The sequence below is a fragment of the Malus domestica genome, chromosome 04 (genome assembly GCF_042453785.1).
Source record: "Malus domestica chromosome 04, GDT2T_hap1".
Classification (NCBI taxonomy): Eukaryota; Viridiplantae; Streptophyta; class Magnoliopsida; order Rosales; family Rosaceae; genus Malus; species Malus domestica.
This window is the reverse complement of record NC_091664.1, coordinates 28,733,181-28,749,033: the sequence shown is the minus strand read 5'-3', so window position 1 is coordinate 28,749,033 and position 15,853 is coordinate 28,733,181. Positions and strand designations below refer to the sequence as shown.

General features: G+C 37.6%; 3 protein-coding genes across 7 annotated transcripts; 2 read left to right on the top strand and 1 right to left on the bottom strand.

Moving 5' to 3' along the window:
* The first annotated feature begins 821 nt into the window (after positions 1–821).
* Positions 822–3,303, top strand: LOC103433967 (nuclear transcription factor Y subunit C-3-like). Of its 3 annotated transcripts, none has more exons than XM_017331778.3 (3): positions 822–946; positions 1,184–1,241; positions 2,221–3,303. In XM_017331778.3, the coding sequence occupies exon 3, from the start codon at positions 2,246–2,248 to the stop codon at positions 3,032–3,034; it is 789 nt and encodes a 262-aa protein (XP_017187267.3). In that variant the 5' UTR covers positions 822–946; positions 1,184–1,241; positions 2,221–2,245; the 3' UTR covers positions 3,035–3,303. The 3 variants fall into 3 exon arrangements, with proteins under 3 accessions (XP_017187267.3, XP_070676951.1, XP_017187268.3); XM_070820850.1 differs by having other exon boundaries at positions 1,911–3,303; XM_017331779.3 differs by lacking the exon at positions 822–946 and having other exon boundaries at positions 973–1,241.
* Positions 3,304–7,388: 4,085 nt separating this feature from the next.
* On the top strand, positions 7,389–14,731 carry LOC103433966 (alpha-crystallin domain-containing protein 22.3-like). Of its 3 annotated transcripts, XM_070820852.1 has the most exons (6): positions 7,389–7,523; positions 10,199–10,572; positions 11,150–11,702; positions 12,084–12,124; positions 12,989–13,055; positions 14,197–14,731. In XM_070820852.1, the coding sequence occupies exons 1-3, from the start codon at positions 7,501–7,503 to the stop codon at positions 11,386–11,388; spliced, it is 636 nt and encodes a 211-aa protein (XP_070676953.1). In that variant the 5' UTR covers positions 7,389–7,500; the 3' UTR covers positions 11,389–11,702; positions 12,084–12,124; positions 12,989–13,055; positions 14,197–14,731. The 3 variants fall into 3 exon arrangements, with proteins under 3 accessions (XP_070676953.1, XP_008370504.1, XP_070676954.1); XM_008372282.4 differs by lacking the exon at positions 12,084–12,124; XM_070820853.1 differs by lacking the exon at positions 12,084–12,124 and having other exon boundaries at positions 10,199–10,576.
* Positions 14,732–14,877: 146 nt separating this feature from the next.
* On the bottom strand, positions 14,878–15,582 carry LOC103433965 (uncharacterized). Its single transcript, XM_008372280.4, has one exon. The coding sequence runs from the start codon at positions 15,580–15,582 to the stop codon at positions 14,878–14,880; it is 705 nt and encodes a 234-aa protein (XP_008370502.3).
* Between the last annotated feature and the right edge of the window lie 271 nt (positions 15,583–15,853).

Below are 15,853 nucleotides of genomic sequence, written 5' to 3'. Positions count from 1 at the left end.
ATAATATCGACGAAATATTGAGGATATTTCAGTTTTTTCGAATCACGGATATTTCGGAACATATCCCTGTACATATCGTACAAATATCGACAATATTGACGATAATATCGAAAAATATCGATGTCGATAATTTCGCTGATTTGAACCCCTCCCATTTTACTCCTCCAACACCGTAACCACCATATATCACTTATGTTTTAGTGATAATATGCTAAAATATTTATATTTATATGAGTGGCATGTTAACAATTACATGCAAAACTATTTTGGGGATTTATCATTTGATGAATACTCTTCACAATAAACTTACTCTACACATAAAGATGATGAAGATAGTGAAAATTTTGAACCTCATAGGAACTTTATGTGGTACTAAATCACTAATGTATCTTAGCATGCAATGTATAATGATTATGGTGTGTTTAATCTATTTTTCATTAATTACTATATATTTTCTACACTCACAGTGTTTGCTAGCTAGTTGTAAAATCAACTTAAATCAGTTAAATCCATCATGTAATGCATTTCATTTTAATTTTTTTGATAAACTAATAGATAATTTATTAAATAAACATTCTTCAAAGTTTTAATAAAAATTTCCAAGTTTTTCTTACAATTTCTGTGATTTTTATTCAATTTTTATCAATATCGATAATATTCCGATATTTCTAATGAAATTTTCATATTTTTGGACTACCGATATTTCCGATACCATTGATATTTTATAATATGATCACAATTATAGGCTCCCAAAAGAAGTAGACCGATCCCCTCCACGTATCCATCGGGCACCAAAAGACCAATTGCCCCTAACAGTAAAATGTCAACTTTCACCAAGGGTAAACCGTCAAATGAAAAAACAAACTCCCATAAAAGTCCAGTATTCTGACAAATGTTAAGTCAGAATCCAACACTTTCCTCGCAGCTTTTGTTCTTGCTTTTTTAGGTTTGTGTTCTGAAACATCATCAATCATTACGAAAAAAAAAACTATAAAAATAATCATATGGGGTTGCAAACCCAAGAATCTTCCAGAAATCCTAGAATTTATTCGTACGATTAATTTCCCGAAACAGAAAAAAAAAATTAATAAAAAAGCTTCAGACTTTCTCTCTCATTGCCCGAATGGATGTTTCCTAGTCTCTTTTTTTTTTTTTTCTGAAGGAATTTTCGTTTTTTTTTCAGGTGCTCGATAATCTCCAATCCTCTGCAGAAGCAGCGCCCACCGCCTGTTTGATAAAAGGTACCAGAGAAACGCGCACGGCTACCACACACGGTTTTCTGGGTTTTTTTTTTTTTGCTCTGCGTTGTGTATATGTGTGTGAGCGTGTGTGTGGTGGGTTGGTCTTAGATTGCCAAATGGGCGATCTTTGTTCCCTCCGCATGTAACATTTTTGTTTTCTGGATCTGGGTTTTGAATTTTCTGCTTTTTTGTTGTTGTTATATATCAGAGATCGAGTTTTGGTTTTTGTTAACGGTGGGATTCTGTTTTGCATGATTGTTGTTGGTGGAAACTGTTTTTGCCTGATTGCGTGATCATATATCGAGCGTTTCGACCTCGAATTATAGTTTCCATGGCATTTTATTCGCATTTTTCTGGGGTTTTTTTTACTCTTTTTTCTCTTGAACTCATTGGTATTTAATCTGGGGCTGGTGTAGAAAACTCTCATTTTTCTACAGATAACAGAATCAAATTAGGTGGATCCTATTTCGAGTAGTAACGAGATGGCGGGATGCGAATCTCGTTGATTTTCTGTAGATGTTTAGTTGCAAGATTGCATTTAGAGACCTCTTCATGCAGTGAATTGATGAGTTTTTTCTGTTTCGGCTGGAAGGCTAGGCCTGCTTAGTCTGAAAAATGAGGAGATTCGAATGAATGAATATTCTTTGATCTTTGATTGACTTTCATAAGGATTCGACGTGATCATGGAGTGCCGGCTGTCGACTACCTGACGCCCTCCCCCTCCTCCTTTATCCGGGCTTGGGACCGGCCATGTAAGACATAGGCGGAGTTGATCTTTGATTGACTAAAGAGGAAAAACGAAAAACGACAGGACAAACTGTTTAGATTTATCTGCAACGTAATACAAGATGGATCGGTTGGAATACATCATTCATTGTGTGTGAAAGGGAGATCTTTTCTTATGTGATGAGTGTATAGTAAATTAGTAAACTAGTAGGTTTCTGAAGCAGACACCTTTTCTGTCCTTCGTTTCAATCAGGGCCGAGTTGCAAAGTTCAACCAGGATGGATCCGCAAGGGCATAACCAACCCCAATCTATGGGGATGGTAGGTAGTGGAGCTCAGTTGACATACGGTTCTAACCCGTATCAGCATAATCAAATGGTTGGGAGCCCAAATCCGGGGTCAGTTGCTGCAACAGTGGGAGCTATGCAGTCTGCTAGTCAATCACCTGGAGCTCAGCTTGCGCAGCACCAGCTTGCTTATCAGCATATCCACCAGCAGCAGCAGCAACAACTTCAGCAACAGCTGCAAACTTTCTGGGCAAATCAGTATCAAGAAATCGACAAGGTGACAGATTTCAAGAACCATAGCCTTCCCCTAGCAAGGATCAAGAAGATTATGAAGGCCGATGAGGATGTGAGAATGATATCAGCTGAGGCACCTGTGATATTTGCCAGGGCATGTGAAATGTTCATATTGGAATTGACATTGCGGTCGTGGAATCACACGGAAGAGAATAAGCGGAGGACACTCCAGAAGAATGACATTGCAGCTGCAATCACAAGGACAGATATCTTTGATTTCTTGGTAGACATTGTGCCCAGAGAGGATCTGAAAGATGAAGTCCTTGCATCGATTCCAAGGGGTACAGTGTCTGTTGGCGGGCCTGCTGATGCACTTCCATACTGCTATATGCCGCCTCAGCACGCACCTCAGGTGGGGGATCCCGGGATGATTATGGGTAAGCCTATGATGGATCCGTCTATGTATGCCCAACAGTCTCACCCCTACATGACTCAGCCGATGTGGCAGCAGGCACCGGACCAGCAGCAGTCGCCATCAGATCATTAGCGGGCGCAACATCGAAGCGGAAGAATAGTAAGTTCCTTTGTTTTGTTCTCCAGGCTTGTGACTGAAAGCTGAGAAAAAGCAAAGTGGGGAAGTTTGATGTGTTCAAACTTTGGGAGTCTCTGTAATTATGATGCAATTTCTTACCTTTTATGCTTAACATCTGGTACTGTCTCGTATACTCTTGGCTGTAAAACATTGTCGTTGACGATGATGAAGGTTGCGAACTGATTTTTGTCTACTCTTTTATAGCAAAAGAAGAATTATTATGACTTGGCTTATATGCCGTTTTCGACGATTTAGCTAGTATTTGGTGATGATCATCGTGACTTTCATGTGATGTGATAAGATCTGTAGGGTGCAATGGAACTTTTGATGTCATCTGTTGACTGTTTTTTTGCATAAATTTGTATTCCCTTTTGCGAAAATCTGTTTCAATTGATTCATTTGCAGCTCACATAAAGATAGCCCTCATGGTTTTAATCACAGAAAAGGAGAAAAACTTAGCTATACCGGTTTCATACCCCCCCTCCTTCCCGTGCGGGGAGAGAGAGAGAGAGAGAGAGAGAGAGAGAGAGAGAGAGAGAGAGAGAGAGAGAAAGAGAAGGGGTATTAATCTCAACCATCCAGTTGGCATCTCGAATTTCTCGATTAAACTGGTCAAACTACTTTACTTGCTGCACAACTTTAGACAATGATCTTATGTATGAATACAGGGGGCTGGCGGAAAAGATAATAAAGAAAAATGCACAGAAAAGGGAAGGAGTGCTCAAAGGGATCCTAACATGGTCAAGAATCATGTCGAATTAGGGTTTTGTTGTGTATACCATGCTTGGAGGGAGATCTTAGATTATTTTTCGTGGGACCCACCACCACTTGTAAACGAAGATCGAAGACAAGATGAATTGAAATATTAATTAAAGTTGAAATAAATAATGGTTTAATTGAAAGAGGCCGATGAATTTTCATTTGAAATTTTACCCTTAATTCTGCATGATTCCTATTTCCTAACAAAATCAAAACGGTGGAGAATAAACAGAGAGGATTGAGAGCGACGCTTTCCATGACGAATTTGTCAAATACGAAAAGGAAGCCATGGTGATCAGAGAAATGATGAAGAAGGACATTGTAAGAACTCAAGATTTAAAAATAATGAAGAAGGATTTTGAGCTAAAAAATAAGGATTGAGTGTGGTGTATGATTGACGATTGAGGATGGATGTAGGGTTTATATGGACAAAAAAAAAGAAAGGATAAGGTTCTGGACAATGACACGTGGCATTACGTAATTAGTTGAAAATCTAATCGAAATCTTGGCTAAATTATTGTAAATAGATAGTGACACGTGGTGCGTCGGGATTGGTTGAAAATCTTATCGGAAATCTATCCACAAAATAGTACGTTCGGATAATAACACGTGGCGTGACAACATTGGTTGAAAATTTGATCAAAATCTTGGCTAAATTATTGTAAACAGATAGTGACATGTGGCGCGTCGGTATTGGTTGAAAGTCTTATCGGAAATCTATCCATAAAATAGTACGTTCGGATAATAACACGTGGCATAACAACATTGGTTGAAAATCTGATCGAAATCTTGGCTAAATTATTGTAAACAGATAGTGACACATGGCGCGTCGGGATTGGTTGAAAATCTTATTAGACATCTATCCACAAAATAGTACTTTTGGATAATGACACGTGACATGACAAGATTGGTTAAAATCCTATCCGAAATTAAAACTAATTTTATTTATTTAAAATTTAATAATATTTTAAAAGGGCTGGATGCCAGCGCATTTTGTAGAGGTGGAGACCGTTTGTGCTAGAGCATTTTTAATGGGTAGAGATGCATTTGATCAATTACTGTTCATTATGTCTAGCACTGTTAACTAAGTGGATTAAATGAGCTAGATGCCAGCGTATTTTTTTTAGAGGTGGAGTTGCTCTAGGAACTTAAGTAAAACTGATGACAGATAAGTTGGTTCACCGGAACCACCGTGCAATCAGTAGGTTTAGGGTAGAATATTGTGAAGCCAGATGGGAAAGGAACCCATCGATCCTCCCAAATATTAATATCCCCTCACCAGTTTGTACAAGTAACCTTGCTTCGCCTGCTATATTGGTTGTGATCGCGGGTTCCATCTTCCTCGTCATTGTATCATTGTTGCTTGTTCCATTGATCATCCCGATTTCTTCCAAGCTTTGCGTTACAAGAGTCGTTTATTTTGCTGTTTTCCCCAAAAAGTTTGTATAGGATAACAATAATCACTTAAACATTTTTAATAGCTTGAAAGAATGATATAGGAAAAAACTAACCTCATCAAAATCAACAAAAATATATGAAAACTCCGCCATGAATTGCACCTGCCAAGTGGAAATCCATCCGACTGCATATAAACACAGTTCTTAAGAGCTTCAAGAAGTCTAATTATAAAACTACCATGACTGAGAGGCACTGCAAACTTGATGCTCTCAAGCTTTGATGATCTTCACCACTTTGACGTGCAAGATTACGTACTTTGTGAACCAGAGTCTCAGTCAATTCAGTGATTGCATCAATGAATAAAACAAGAGGTAAATCAAATGTATTAGTTTTGTGTAGAAAACTGAATAATTTCCATACCATACCCTTTTCATCCCCTCCTATTTATGTGATCACAGTTAAGTTACGTCAACATTTTATATTGAATTTTTTATAGAAATAATAAGACAAAAAGCAATGAGAATATAAAATGTTGACGTGGCTTAACCGTGACCGCATAAATAGAAATGGATGATAAGGGTATGGGATGGGGGAGTACAGACAATCCAGGTCCAATATCAACCATTATAAATACAAGGGAGTCTTAACGAAACACTCTTAGTACTGTTCACTTTTAACGTTAAAGACATTTTTATTCTAAAAAGTCACTCTTGGTACTATTCACTTACAACACATTTTTGTTATTTTAGTTAAAACTCAAAGGTTTCAAAACATTTTCATTAGTTTTCCTTAAATACAATGACTAGATACAAAATGTAGAATTTATCCTCACTGTTCACAAATCCACTTTGACAGCCAAATTCCATGTCTCACACTTAGATGGTGTGGCATTCATGATGTAACCTCATGCATAATTCTAGAGCATGACATTCTAGCTATAGCTTAAACCGAAGATCTTCTACAACACTCTAAACTGCATCCCCTGAATCATGTGTCATGTTTGAAGAAACATTTGGGATCACAAGTGCAGACCACAATGCCTTTGCCTGTGATTACAAAAACTAAGATTCTGCAGGAGTGACCAGTTGGAATTTTGGAGAGAAGGATGATTAAGATGGGTAATGCTGCTGCCACAGAATTCTTAGTTCAATGGCAGAATCACTCCAAAGAGGATTTTTGTAGATAACTAGAAAGTTTAGCCTGCGTGATTGTCGCAGCATTAAAAACTGTAAGAAAGGCACGAGCATAGATGATATCAAGGCAACCCATCACTACGTTCCACAAACAGTTATTTTGAGCACCCCATATTAGGGGTGGGTACGGGCCGGGCCACCCCAAATTTGGAGGAATCGGACTAGGCCCATTTTATAATGCAATGGGGCGGACCGGGTATAAGAATTTTAAATTTGGAACTAGACCTGAAACGGGCCGGTTCGGGATGCGTCCACAGGTCCATCTACAGTTTTTTTTAAAATTTTTTTTTTTATGTTTTTGTGTTTTTGTGTTAGAACATGCGAAATTTTCAGTTTTCTAGGCTTTGGGTTGATTACCACCACCAAATCAGGTCAATCAAGGAAAGCATTTTTGGAAATTTACTAATTATTATGAACAATATTGTAATGAAATCAAAGAAACAACACCCCACAACCAATTTAAAGAAAGAATCTAAACAAAATGGGCAGCTCATTCAAATGAAAAGGATTGAGAGGAAATCATAGAACATGAAAGTATTTTAAACAAAAATTGGGAAACTGATTGAAACAATTTATTAAAAAGCACAACAATTTCATACTGACCCTTAGTACTATGATCTAGTAGTATTCCTCTCCACTCGTAAGTGAGAGGTCTTAGATTCGATTCTCGTTAAAGGCGAATTTGAACCATATTATTGCTAACTTATTGTAACACTTAGTTCAATCCTTCACACTCTAGAGAATATCGTTTATTAAAACAAATAGTTAAAATGTCCAAACTCAATCAAAACACTTGGAAATATTTATGGTTTTAACATGCTTGTAATAAAAAAAATTCAATTTAATTGTGTTTAAATGATATTTTATCATGATTTAAAAATAACTTTTAATTTAATTTAATTTTACTTTTTTACGGTGCACCTCTTTGCACCCGATTACCCTAAGCCTGTATAAAGCACCTCATTTATTGTTAGTCCGAATAGCACCTCACTCAGTCAAGCGCAGGAAACGGCACAGACCCCAAGACACTCCCAGCTGCGACGCCGTTAGCAACTCTCCGACCGCTCTCCGATGGCTTCCCCGCCGCCGTCTTGGTATATACACACACATCTGCTTTCACTTATACATACATAAAGTCGATATATTTATATACCTGTAGGTTATATGAATTTTACAGATATAAAGTCGAATTTTTACACAGCAATATTCATTTGATTTATACATTTTTTGGGTCTCAGATCGGCAATTGCATGTATATATGTGTGTGTGTGTGTGTGTATTGGTATCCTCTATAGAAATGCCTGTCATATATTTCCATGTTCAAGTTATGGCTATGAATTTCTTGTAATTTTTGTATAAAAAGCTTGTGTACACGAAAACGATAACGGTCTGGGTTTTTTGAATTGCTCCTGCTTCTGTATGTGTATGAGTGTGAATTTTATAGAACAGGAATAAGAAAAGATAAATACTTGTTTGATTATAAGAGATTTGGCGATTTTGTGGATTAAATTGATGATGAGGAGAAAATAGTGGGTTGGCGGGTAGATTTCTGAAACTGTTTCTTTGATAATTATGTATGTTAGGGTAGAACAGCATGTTCTGGAGGAATGCTAGGGGTCGTCGCAGTTCAAATTTGATTTTAATGGAACATCGTGTTTCAGGAACTGAAAATGAAATTTACGAGATATTGGTTTTAGGTCATGGTTGTCGGTTAGGGGAACGTGTTTTTTTGTTGGGTTTGTAAAAACGTCCAATATGTCATGCAATACGAAGTGGCACCCCATATGAAACATGCATTACCTGTGCGATTTCAAAATCTTGCCATTTTCGGAGAGAAGAAACCATTTTGCCCAAATAAGGTCACAGAAGTTTGATTAGTTCTTTATTGTTTTTCGAAGTGATTATTGTATAATGAGTAGAACTAATATGGAAACGAAAATTTCTAATAGATTTGTGTGGTTTAGGAAATTACGGGAATCAAACAAATATATTAGCCTATTTATTATCATTTTCTTTCGTTCACTCTCCTGTGGAACCCTATGATATTTGGCCATTTTCAGTTAGTATGTCGAGTGAATCATAAAAGGGATAACAAATTATAACAAGAATTTTTAGAAAATAAAGAATGTAACAGACCACTGAAAGACAAAACTAAACTTAGGAATGGCATCTGTGTGTGCTTCTATAAGCAATGGTGGTACATGATGTATATGTATACACGCAGATACATATCTCAGGTTCTGGATTGTAATGCTAATTTGTTCCATTATGCGTCTTACTTCCTAAAGTATGGTTTGAACTTGTAAAAGGATTTAACTTGGGTGAATTGTGTTTCCTTGCTTATAAAATGACTAGGGACAGAACATTTATATAGTACAACAGATGCATGCATCTATGCTAGAATTTCTACAAATGGGAAATTAATAATTACAGTAAATATTTTTCATTCATAGGACTTGGCTGAATCAGTTGTGCAATCCATGACCCTTGGCTATGTTCAAGCCAAGTTTATTGTCTTTGACCCTTGCTATCTTTAACAGAACTTTAGTGTAAACGAATGCTGATTTTCTTATACATATATTATATCTAAGTGTGTTAAATGCTTTATTTTTTACTAAAGTAGGAATAGTCCAAGAAAATTGCGTTGTCTTTCGGTTTGAGTCAGGGCCATTCCCAGTAAGCCGGGCAAACCCCCCCCAAAACAAACGAACCACCAAAAAAAAGTCTGATACTTTAATAGGGCCCAAAATTAGGTCCAAGTTACATATATACTTTGAAAGGATGTTTATTAAATGTATGACTAAAAGATCCGGCCTGTTCCTCATGTGCCCTTGTGAAAATCTAATTGCCTAAATTTCTTCTTCCGCATCTTCTGGTTTGCTCTGGTTCGCCCTTCTTTTTGCCAAAATGCCTTTTAGGTTGGTTCTTTCTTCGATTTACAATTGATCTTCCCTGTTCTTATCGTGCTTTGATTTCTGCCCATTTGACTGAGGTTTTCTCTTCTGTTTGTTTTTTAGTTGATTTTTATTGATGATAGATTCTATGTCTCATTCTGCTGATCTTATGTTAGTTAATTCTTTCAAGAGAATTGGGTATATACAAATAGTCTATTGTTTGTTCTTTCTGTTTTTCTTTTTTGGAAGATGGCTACTGTAAATGCCGCCTCTGGAACATGGGTAATGAATGTTGGGGAGGGGGGGGGGGGGGTTTGTCAGGGATTTTAGGGTATTTCATGTTTATGGTGTTGCTGTGTTTTGAAGTGTGTAGCTTCCAATATCCCCATTTTTTTTTTGGCATAAAGAAAAATCATAATCTGGCCAAGTTATGCGTTTTTTTTTTATAATTTTAAATCTGAATGCTTGCAACTAAACAATATTAGTCGCACCTTATTACTTGGTGATAAAAAATTTGGATATTTTTTTTGTGCCATTGCAATATGATGACCGCATTTCATTCTTTGCCTCAGGACCCTCCACCCTGGTTCGAGTGCTTGTTTTGTGATTACACCTGATAATATATAATAGTTAAATATAAAACTTACTTTTTGAAAGCTGCAATTAGAAAATAATCATCACATTCCATTGGAGAGTGAGTAGAGATATATTTATTTCTGTTGTATATGTCTGTATGTGACTACTATCTATTATTTTATCATGGAAGTGCTTATGCAAGTTGAAATTCCCCCTCCCTCTTTCAAATGCAACATCTTCTGGTAGACTTTATTGCACCCTATTTGCTTGCTGCAATAAACTGAGAGGTTTTCTTGTAGGTTCGCGGGAACAAGTAAGATTAATGAAGCAGATCAATCAGATCCTCAACAACCAATTCATTTTGATCCTACACAACCCATATTATTAGAACCAACACCTCTGAGAAGTGAGCCTTATATTCCGCCTACAATGGATTTATCAGAAAATATAGATTTTGAAGAACAAATGGAGCAAGTTATGATAGTTCTTCCAACTCACTCAACAATAGAAGAGAAGAATAAGATTTTGGAAACCAACGAGTCAGCGATTATTTTGACTGGAGCGGCTGCTGCATTGGCACAAGGGGGACCTACAGTAGGATCAGTTGATATTGGCGAGAATGAAGACTCATACTTATTCCGTGTCTCTATACCAGGGGCTTTGAAGGAAGACAGTGAGTATGATCACCTTGTGTCATTTTGTTAAATACTTGATTGTTGTTCTACTTTCTTATAGCTTATTATTTTTGTTAATTGGATGAGCTATGAAGGGAGTCTCTTGTTCGTTGTCTTAGCATTCTTTATCTTATATAATAATGGTTGATTGGCAGTTGTGTTCTAATGCTTGTAGCATACCTCTTTGACAAAGGCGTGGTTATCATTAAAAAATTAATTTGTTCATCATTAGTAATGCATGTGTAACGAAGCAGCATTGAAGTGATTGATTGGTGATGGAATCGAGGTCTAGTGAGGCATGGTGTTTGAAATCTGTTCACCACCATATGGTGTTGTGAGCTCACCTTAAGCACGCCCTAAGCTACACGGGTTAGTAGGGCACACCAAACAAACACACTAAAAACATTAGTCATGCATGTTGACTTTTCTGTATTTTTTAATAAAGTGTTCCTTTTAGACTTTGAATAACTAGGTTATCCGTTTATCATGAAAGATTGGTTATCTATTTGTCTCAACATGTCTTGGTATTCTTTATCATTCTTTAATGGACCACATCTTTTGTCTTTGCGAATGCAGAATTTAGATGTGATGTTGATCCCGATGGGAAAGTATTCGTACAAGGAGTAACTACGACAGGAGGGAAAATAGTATGCAGGGATTTCCATGTCTTTAAGATGAAGACGCAAAATCTGTGCCCACCAGGTCACTTCTCTGTCTCGATCCAGCTTCCTGGTCCAGTTGAAAGCGAGCAAAAAATTGTGTCTCTAGATAATGATGGGATTTTGGAGGGCATTGTGAAGAAAAAATTACCTTAAAATATTTGCTTCGAGGAGCTTGTATGTTTTCGATTGATGAAGAGGTCTGAGTTGAATGGAGAAGACTCCATATTTTAGGACTTAAGATGTCGACAATAAATAATTGCCTCTGTTTTGCGGAGGATGAAGCCTGGCATACAAGCTAGAGGTGATATACAGTACGCTTGCTCGAGCCCAAGTAATAGTGAACTGGGGCTTTGCTAAGCTGTTTGTATGCACTCATTGTAAGACTGGAAGCTGTGTTCATGGGTGGACTATGTTTTATTTCCGTTGAAAGTTCTCTCTACCAAGGCCAGTTCATGGTGAAACAGCTGGTAGTTATCTTGAAACTTACAAGATACTTAGCTCTGTTATTTTGTGGAAATGGTCTTTTATGGATTTATCTTTTTATAAAAAGTATTTTTGCAAAAAATTATATTTCGTTTGAGTTTACTGAAAGTGCTTTTTGATGAAATTGCTTTTGGAACCAATTCGTAGTAAAATGCAAGTGAATCTTGGAAAAGAACTTGAAGTTCTTCCTGCAAGAAGCACATAACTGGTACTTCTTCCAAAATGCATTTTAAGTGCTTGGAACTCAAAAACACTTTCTACAAAAACACTTTTAGTCATTTTAAAGTACTTCAAATTGAGTGTGTATGTTTTGGGTGGGTGGGTGTGGTTGACCGTAAGGGGCTGACATTGGTAGTGGTGTTTAGGTTGTGATTGACAGCTTGCTGATCAAAGCACCAAATTGCAGGTTTGAACTTTGAAACCCAAATTCAGAACGTTCATAAGTTTGTTTTCTTTTCTTTACCATTCTCTTGGATATCTAAATGAGTGGGCAAGTGTTTCGGTTGTATTGACCCAAAGCTTTTTTAAAACTTTCCTCATGCATTTATGTTCTGTTATCCAACCTTAGCGTCTTCTCTAATTTGGGGGTTCATTACGAATTCAAATTTTTTAGATTCTCTAATGAGAATTTGTGGCATCTCGTACTGAGAATCTTTCTTTCACGACTGTACTTCCCCTGAACTGCTACTGATTTTTATTTCGGTATCCCTTATTCATGTTTATTATGTTGCGGACTATAGAGATGTCCACAGCTGTTATGGGGGAATGTAGGCTTTATGGCCAGTTAGGGAATCAAGGTTGCTTTAGTTTAGTTGGTGTATATTCAGGTCCTCAGCTTTTTGAATTGTTAGCAAAAAGCCGGGATGAAACTATTCAAAGACATTAGTGAGTGCTAGCTAGGACCAACATTTGCATCTTTTACTGTTCCCTCCGTTCATTTATACATATGCTTCTGCATATACAGTAGACTGAAGTGTCTTACTCCCTGATATTAACTCTTCATGTTGTCTTGAATTACTTATGTGAACTTTAATGAATGCCTGTATTTGAATTGCTAATAGTTTCTTTTTGGGAGCAGGTGTTTTCATTTACTTGTATAGCTTTGTAGTTTTGTGTGACATGAATTCTATTACACATGTTTGGTATTTGACTCTACAAGTTCATGCATAATTTTTCATTTTTGGAGGTTACTGTGCTAAATTTCTGCCAGCATGTTATTGGTTTGCCTTACGCAATATAAACTGACGCATAAACTTTTCGATATTCACAGTTAATGGCTGAAGCAATTTTGGCATCATAAAGTTTTCTTACCATCTGGAACCGCATTATCTGTAGAGGTATTACTATCCTTACTCTTGTCTTTTAATGCACGCAGTTATTTTCTTCACAAGTTAGTAGATTGTGAATTGTATAGATATAGTAAGCCAGTTTCTTTCTTTGTTAAGGTTTTAATTATTGCTTAGTACTGGGAGAATCATCTAATGGTTGTCTTACTATTTCATCCTTTACCATACCATACAAAATACAATAATGCTACTCATAGTGCATTCAATGACTCCGTTACTGACCACCTGTCTACTAAGGGTGGGCCCAAAAACGTGTTTGGCACCCTCTGTTGGAAGGTTGGTCAGCAACGGGGTCAATGAATGTGGTCTAAATAGCAGCACTCTATGAAATATTCAATTGATGTCTAAATTTATCCGTCGCTGTTATGGTATAGACTGAAAAGTTAAAAGATAACTGGTGAAATATGGGCTTAGTGCAACTGGAAAACGTCTTCTTAATTTATAATTATTATACAGGTATAAATGTATATAGATGTTTATCTCTACGAGTAAAAGATTTTTTTGTATTTTGGGTTAGTGTGGTGTTGGATTTGGTCACTCCATCTTGCGATGGGGAATATAGTGAAGCCAAACCTATATATTATAAAAAGGGTAGTGTAATTTACACACCCTTTTTTACCTCCCACACACCCTTGTTATTTTTTGTCCATTGATCTTCTTTGATTCATTCAAACGGCCGAAAATTCAGAGAGGTGTGTGAGAAATAAAAATAGGTGTGTGGATACTGGATAGCACCACCTTATGAAAATATGACATAGTATAAATTATGTGAAGCACATAAGATCTGGATAATGTGATTCATTTTTATGTTAAGTGTAGCATGGATGGGATATGAATCTCGGATTCATATCCAAAATAAGAGTGATTTTGAAACCCAAACTTAGAATGGGTTTCCACGCCAGTGCCCAAACCCCAATCCAAGCCAGCCCACCGAACATGCCGCTAAATGGTTAGGTGGGGGTAGGTTTTTCCGTATTATCTGAATGGCTTCCGGGTGTTTTCGCTCTTTCCATGTGTGCACTGCATGTCTCCGCGTATGCTCTGTTGCGTGGTCTGAATAAATCTATAAAATACCGCCAGTAATTTCCCCAGAACATATCTGTTAGTCAGATCTGTTTTTGTGTTTTTGCAGTCATGATCTCCATAGAAGGTGCAGCCCCAGGCGGCGAAGATGATGAGGATGAAGGACATCTGAAAGCATGATGGATTACAACAAAAATTTCGGACATCTCAATACGCAGATGTTTGAAAGTCGAATCGTTGATAGATTACCAGAATATTTCTGAACCTCTCAAAATGCAGCCGTTCAAGAGATCTCCCCATATATCAACATTGGGTTGGATCGGCATCTCTTCCAGCAGTCTCATCGCCTCATCAAAGCAGCCTGCTCGACTTAGAAGATCTGTCTCTTACCCTCCTCCACAAGACCGATACTACATGCCGATAAAACCACAATGTAAGTTATCTGGTCTGGATAACACCCAGCCCATGTATTTGTTTCAGTTCACCTACGGTTCTGCATTTTTCCACGAGTGAGAATCGTTTTCTGGTGTTGCTTCATGAATCATGAGCATTTTGATTCAAATGGAAGAACTTGATGGGCAAATCAAAAGATTATCTTTAAACTCCGAATTTCGAGACTAACCGATTATGAATTTTTAACACTACGCGATTGTGTGACGGTTACACTACTTGATCATTCTATGGAAGCAAAAGGCAACATCAAAATAGTAATATTTATCACTTCACTGTAAAATCAAAGAATCAAATTTCATTGCAAAGTCACTAACATCTCATACTCTCTCTCTCTCTCTCAGAATGCTCTTCTTCCACCTCTTCTTCTTCCTCTTGTTCTCCAAGTAACAGCCTCCATTCCCGGACAAAAAGCCCTAATCTTCAAACCCAATTTGTGCAATTCCTCTCTCTGAAACCCTAGACCCACCAAAACAACCCCAAAAAAGATGGCAAAAATACCAATCTTGTCCCACCACTGAGCCATAGCAACCCTAGAGAGCCCAATTCCCAATCCGCAGAAAAGCACATTGCTTCCCACATCTCCACAGAACAACAATCCCAACCCACAAATCACCAGAACCCCATATAATACAAACAACAGAGACTTCCTCTTTCGTTTTCTTCCGAACCCATCGCCGCCGCCTCCGAACCCCTTCCAGATCCCCAGACCCCCTCCGGTGCCGTCTCCGCCACATAATTCTTCAACAACCAGATCCAACGGCCGAGGCACTATCTTGAAGTTCGATAGGATGGCCGGCATCAATTGGAGCAGCAATCTTGTTAATCTGTGAGACCCATTGCGCCGATTGTTCTTCCCCGCACGTAGAATTGGATTTTGGGTCTGGGTTTGACGACAGAGGGAGAGTGGAATGGTAAAAATTGGAGATTTTGGAACAAAGATATTGCTTGGAAGCGAAGTTATGGTTTTAACAATTGGGTAGGAGACGCGAAGGGATTGCTTGGAGAGGACCGCTCGAGATTGGAAGTGGAGGATCAACTGCATTTCTACTCCCGCTCTCTGATCTCATGGACGGCGAAGAAGAAGTAAAAAAAGATGACCGTTTGAACTGAAGAACATTCTTATGCGGGAATTTTTCACCAAAAAATAAAAAATAAAAGTACTTTAATTTTTTTGATTTCTTTTCCTTGTGTCCAGAGCAGCCAGACCTGACAATTCGACCGTTCAATTTAAATCATACGGTTCTTATAAACTCGTATCACTAGCCCACCTTATAGAAAACGAAGTCTTTGAATAGCTCGTATCTCTCTCTTGA